Genomic DNA, 4,988 nt, shown 5'->3' with positions numbered 1-4,988 from the left:
GCGAGCGAGAGCCGCGTCCGTCTTCAAGCTACAGGCTCTTTGAGAACCCGGCTCCTGCCGCCCCTCCCCCGCCGCGCTCGGTCCCCAAGAGCGGTCCGGGTTCGGGTGGGTAAGGGTCCAGAGCCCGGGCTGAGGGTAGCTGGGTGCGGGTTCTGAAGCGCGGGGGCGACTGGGCCTGGGGGCGGGGGCGGGGGGGCCGGGGCGAGCGGATGATGCAACGGCCCCGGCGCCTCCCGCGCCCCTGGATTGGCCGGCTCCAGGGCGGCCGCGCCGCGGATTGGCTGGGGCGGCGGGGGTGGGGCCCGCGGGAGTGGGTGCCGCGTGGCGGGCGCGGCGCTGCAGACTGGGGGCGACACGTACAGGGTAACTGGGTTATCGGGGGCCAGGCTGAAGTCGGGCTTGAGCGGGCGGTGCTGCCGCGGGAAGGAAATGTGGCTCCGCGCCCTCGCCTTCGGCGTGGAGGGGGTTCGGACCTGGGGAGGTGTGGGCGTGGGGAGGGGATTCGGGCGTGGGGGTGTCGGGGCGCAGATGATTCGTCTCCCCTCTTCCGGAGCTGCCGACCTCTTCCGGAGGCGGGCGCGCCTGTCCCAGCTCCCTGTGTCTGGGACCCTCGGGAACCGATCGGGAAGCCGCGGTGGGCGGGGCACCGGAGTAGGGGAGAGTTAGACCCGCTGAGATAGGGCGGGGGCGGGGGTACTCCGGTTGGCGGTGGAGTGGCCAGAGCTGACACTGTCTGCCTAACTTCTTGGGCTGGATTCTGCCCCATCGTCCCGCGTTGTTCTTGCAGAGCCGGTGCCAGCTGAGAGGGCGGTGGGCGCAGACCTCCAGACACCATGAGCGTGGGCTTCATTGGGGCTGGCCAGTTGGCCTTTGCCCTGGCCAAGGGATTCACAGCAGCAGGTAGGCTCTATGGCCAGTAAAGGACAAGCGTAAGAGGGTGGGCCGGTTACCCTTCCTCAGGCTGCGAAGAGAAGAGGAGTCGGGATAACAAGCCTCATTTGAGCCGTGGGGAATCGGTAGCCTTGGGAAGTTTTGGAGTAAGGCTGTGGTTGCTGTTTTACCCTGGGGTGGGGGGATTTCTGTTCTTCCTGGGAATGTGGGGGAGGGATGCCAGGCCTGGCCTTGAGGGAGGGACTGTTGTCTCCTGCAGGTGTTGTGGCTGCCCACAAGATAATGGCCAGTTCCCCAGACATGGACCTGGCCACTGTTTCTGCTCTCAGGGTAGGTGCAGGGTTGGAGGGTGACTGGGCGGCTGTCCCTCTGGAGTTTGGTCAGTATTTCTGGAAGCCAGTATGTGACAGCCATGACCCTGGAAGACTAGGAGTAGGGGCCCCAGTGGGCGGCACTGTGCCGCAGTTCCCCACACCAGTGAGAAGAGGGTCCCTGGGGAAGAGTATCTTAAAGACTCTGCCTCTGGGACTGCAGATGGCTTCCCTCCCTCGGCTCTTGGGACCTGCCTGATGAGCACATGTGCAGCTGGTGGGAAAAGGTTGCTGGTCAAGAATGCGGTTCCCTGAGTGGAGCCCCCACAAGGGGTCACAGTGTGGGGGCCAGGACAGACATCCAAGGGCTGAACGCAGCTTCAGTTTGCCATAGCTGAGTGAGGGCTCCAAGGGTGCTGGCAGACTCCCAGCTTAAGACCACTACCTATAGCACTACTCATACCTGGAGGGCACGGGGCAGGGGTCTAGGGGCTGCAGACCCAGGTGGGGTGGGCCTGGACTGTGGGCACTTTTCCTTTTCCACCCACAAAAGAATTACCTTTCAGAGCAGAATGCTTCCTCCACTTTGGGGTGGGAGTGGCAGTTAGAGGATGCCAGTGCCCCATGCCCTGAGCCGCTAGCCCTGCCATGCTGACATTCCCAGAATCCTCTATGATGAGGGGCTACATGAGGGGCTTTTGGCCTGTGGGGGGACACTGCGGGGACCAGCCAGCCACGAATCACAGGCTGAGCCTGCCTGGGTGCTCCCTGCAGAAGATGGGGGTGAACCTCACGCCCCACAACAAGGAGACCGTGCAGCACAGCGACGTACTCTTCCTGGCCGTGAAGCCACACATCATCCCCTTCATCCTGGATGAGATTTCTGCTGACATTGAGGCTCGGCACATCGTGGTGTCCTGCGCAGCTGGCGTCACCATCAGCTCCATCGAGAAGGTGAGACCTGCAGCTTGAACCTGGCCCGAGGGTCTGGAGATGGGGCAGACGCGTGCACTGCAGAGGGCTCAGGAGTCCTGGCCTGCTTCACACCTGGGGTCCCCCACCTGTGAAGTGGGTGTGTTGTGTTGGTGCAGCCTGTAGAACTCAGGAAGTGTTCGGGTGGGTGAGTTGGGTGAGCACGTTCACACCCACATCTGGCACAGCCCACAGGGCAAGGGGCCGGGATGGACACACAGCTGGTTTCTCCTCCAGAAGCTGACGGCATTCCAGCCAGCTCCCAAAGTCATCCGCTGCATGACCAACACGCCAGTCGTGGTGCGGGAAGGGGCCACGGTGTATGCAACAGGCACCCACGCTCAGGTGGAGGATGGCAGGCTCCTGGAGCAGCTCATGAGCAGTGTGGGCTTCTGCACGGAGGTGGAGGAGGACCTGATTGATGCTGTCACGGGGCTCAGCGGCAGTGGCCCAGCCTATGTGAGAACTGGGGAGGGGCAGGGGCAAGTAGGCAGTTCCCAGGACCTCAGGGCATGTCTCCCCATCTTCCACCCTCCTCCTTGCTCTGGGCTTCTGCGGGCAGAGCTACTGCAGACCCACTGCGCACAGTGGTTCTCAACCACTGCCCACCAACTCGGTCATTCGCACAGCAGATGTTTATAGAGCTCTGGCCGGGCAGTGGGTAGGGCACGGGGAGCCATGAGGTTCCCTGGGGTTGCTGTCCTAAGCACTGCCCGGAGGAAAATGAGAATGGGCCTGGGACAGCAGCTTAAGTGCTTTCTCCCTGTAGGCATTCACAGCCCTGGACGCATTGGCTGATGGAGGCGTGAAGATGGGACTTCCAAGACGCCTGGCAGTCCGCCTTGGGGCCCAGGCTCTGCTGGTTAGTGTTTTTTCTGACCCTCTGGTGGGGGCCACTCCTTGCCAGGACCAAGACTGGTGCATTGGGGTGGATGGGTGGAGAGTCAGTGGGTGTGGCTGGGATGGGGGGGCAGTACCCTCACAACCTTCAGCCCCTCTCTCTGGCTTTAGGGGGCTGCCAAGATGCTACTGGACTCTGAACAGCACCCAGGCCAACTCAAGGACAACGTCTGCTCACCAGGCGGGGCCACCATCCATGCCTTGCATGTGCTGGAGAGCGGGGGCTTTCGCTCTCTGCTCATCAATGCTGTGGAGGCCTCCTGCACCCGCACACGGTGGGCCTCAGCCACTGCCCACCCACTCTGTCACTGACTCAGCAGATGGTTACTGAGTTTTGGCCTGGCAGTGGGCAGGGCGCAGGGAGCCCTGGGGTTGCAGTGTACAGCATCCCTCACCATCCCCCATCATCCTGTGAGGAGGCGCTGCCTCCTGGGCCCAGGCTCTGCTCATGTTATTTCATCACTTGTGGCCTTTTGACTGGGGTGGTCATCCAAGCCAGGGAGGCAGGCCAGGAGGAAATCTCTGTGGGGCTGACAATACCACCTTCCTCTTGGCCTTGCGGGGAGAGAGAGAGATGTGCAGGAAGTACTAGCACAACGACAGCAGTGAAAGCTGAAAGAGCAGGGGACGGACACGGTGTGGCATCTTGGCTCAGAGTCCCTGTTGCAAGTTCAGGTCTGCAGGATGGACAGGGTTGTTTCTCAGCACCCCACCTGCTGTCCAGTCCAAGTGCCTGGGCTTCTCTACCACTGTCTGATAGTGAGGCTAGAACACAGCACTGCTCTCTGGATGCCAGCCTGCAAGGGAGGCAGATGATGCCTGTGTCCCATGCTCAGGGACAAGAGGGCTCTGTGTCTCAGGTGCTGCTGGTAGATCTGGTGACCCTGAGCTGACCTGAATGCGGTGAGCGGCAGCTGGATGGCAGTGTAGGGGCGGGATCGCTGGTAGAGGGCATTGCAGGGACAAAGGCCCTGAGGTAGGAGTGACAGCTTAGCAGCTTCCTACTGGAAGCTATGGGCTTCCTCCCACTTCCCTCTTGGGCCCCTGAGCTTGGAAGGAGGCGGGGCCCTGGACACAGCCCTCCTCACTGTCTCCCCAGAGAGCTGCAGTCCATGGCCGACCAGGAGAAGGTCTCACCAGCTGCCATCAAGAAAACCATCCTGGACAAGGTGAAACTGGACTCCCCTCCCGGCGCCTCGCTGGCCCCTTCTGGCCACTCCAAGCTGCTGCCCCGCAGCATGGCCCCAGCAGGCAAGAAGGATTAAGGGGTCCAGCCTGCCTGCGGACCACTCTCCGCGTTCTCCTCCTGGGCTCGCAGCTCTTGCGCTGGGAGTATCTAGCCCCAGGTTGCACAGGGTGTCCTCATGTTGATCCACACTGCCCGTGACTTGGTCCACTCGGATCAGCGAGTCATAGTCAGGGATGGGGCACATCACCTCCCAGTGGGAACCTCCATGGTCCCCCAAGTGTGTCCTGGTCCAAAACAAGGATTCTCTGACCTCAGCCTCCCGATTCCTCCATCCCCAAACCATGTCAGGACCACCTTCCTCCAAAGCTCAGGAGGCTTGAGGGGGCTTTACCGCCCCCCTCAGCATTAACTGGCTTCGCCTTGAGTACAAAGGTCAAGGCCCCACCCCACCTCCCACCCCTACCATGAAGGCCCACCCAAGGAGAACATCTGCCCTTTTCCCACTCATAACTGTTTCCTCAGTGTGGGAAGAACCAGAGGGTCCCCGACATCCCACAGGAGGGCCCATGGTTTTTGGCCAGCACGACATTTGAGAAAAAGGCTCCTCAGGTGGTTGGACTCCTGAGGCCCCAACACTCATGCCATCATCTCCCTTTCCTGGCCTGACCCACAGATGCTGTCAGCTCTGTCTCTTAACTTTTTAGATTAAATAAATTGGTTTCCAT

General features: G+C 61.5%; 1 protein-coding gene across 5 annotated transcripts; it reads left to right on the top strand.

Annotated features, from left to right (window-relative positions):
* Window positions 1-305: 305 nt before the first annotated feature.
* Window positions 306-4,988, top strand: PYCR1 (pyrroline-5-carboxylate reductase 1). Of its 5 annotated transcripts, none has more exons than XM_065909072.1 (8): window positions 306-363; window positions 788-900; window positions 1,151-1,221; window positions 1,977-2,156; window positions 2,415-2,633; window positions 2,944-3,036; window positions 3,186-3,349; window positions 4,174-4,988. In XM_065909072.1, the coding sequence occupies exons 2-8, from the start codon at window positions 834-836 to the stop codon at window positions 4,337-4,339; spliced, it is 960 nt and encodes a 319-aa protein (XP_065765144.1). In that variant the 5' UTR covers window positions 306-363; window positions 788-833; the 3' UTR covers window positions 4,340-4,988. The 5 variants fall into 5 exon arrangements, with proteins under 5 accessions (XP_065765144.1, XP_065765140.1, XP_065765142.1 ...); XM_065909068.1 differs by having other exon boundaries at window positions 2,412-2,633; XM_065909070.1 differs by lacking the exon at window positions 306-363 and adding an exon at window positions 387-481 and having other exon boundaries at window positions 2,412-2,633.

Source organism: Muntiacus reevesi, chromosome 18, assembly GCF_963930625.1.
Source record: "Muntiacus reevesi chromosome 18, mMunRee1.1, whole genome shotgun sequence".
Lineage (NCBI taxonomy): Eukaryota > Metazoa > Chordata > Mammalia > Artiodactyla > Cervidae > Muntiacus > Muntiacus reevesi.
Note: the sequence above shows the minus strand (reverse complement) of the source record. Positions and strands in the feature narration are given on the sequence as shown.

Excerpts from the sequence above, each read along its gene's own strand:
- PYCR1 (XM_065909068.1), top strand. The coding sequence starts at position 834 with ATGAGCGTGGGCTTCATTGGGGCTGGCCAGTTGGCCTTTGCCCTGGCC. Across the intron at positions 1,222-1,976 it reads CCACTGTTTCTGCTCTCAGG|AAGATGGGGGTGAACCTCAC; the intron begins GTAGGTGCAGGG and ends TGCTCCCTGCAG. Across the intron at positions 3,037-3,185 it reads TTGGGGCCCAGGCTCTGCTG|GGGGCTGCCAAGATGCTACT; the intron begins GTTAGTGTTTTT and ends CTCTGGCTTTAG.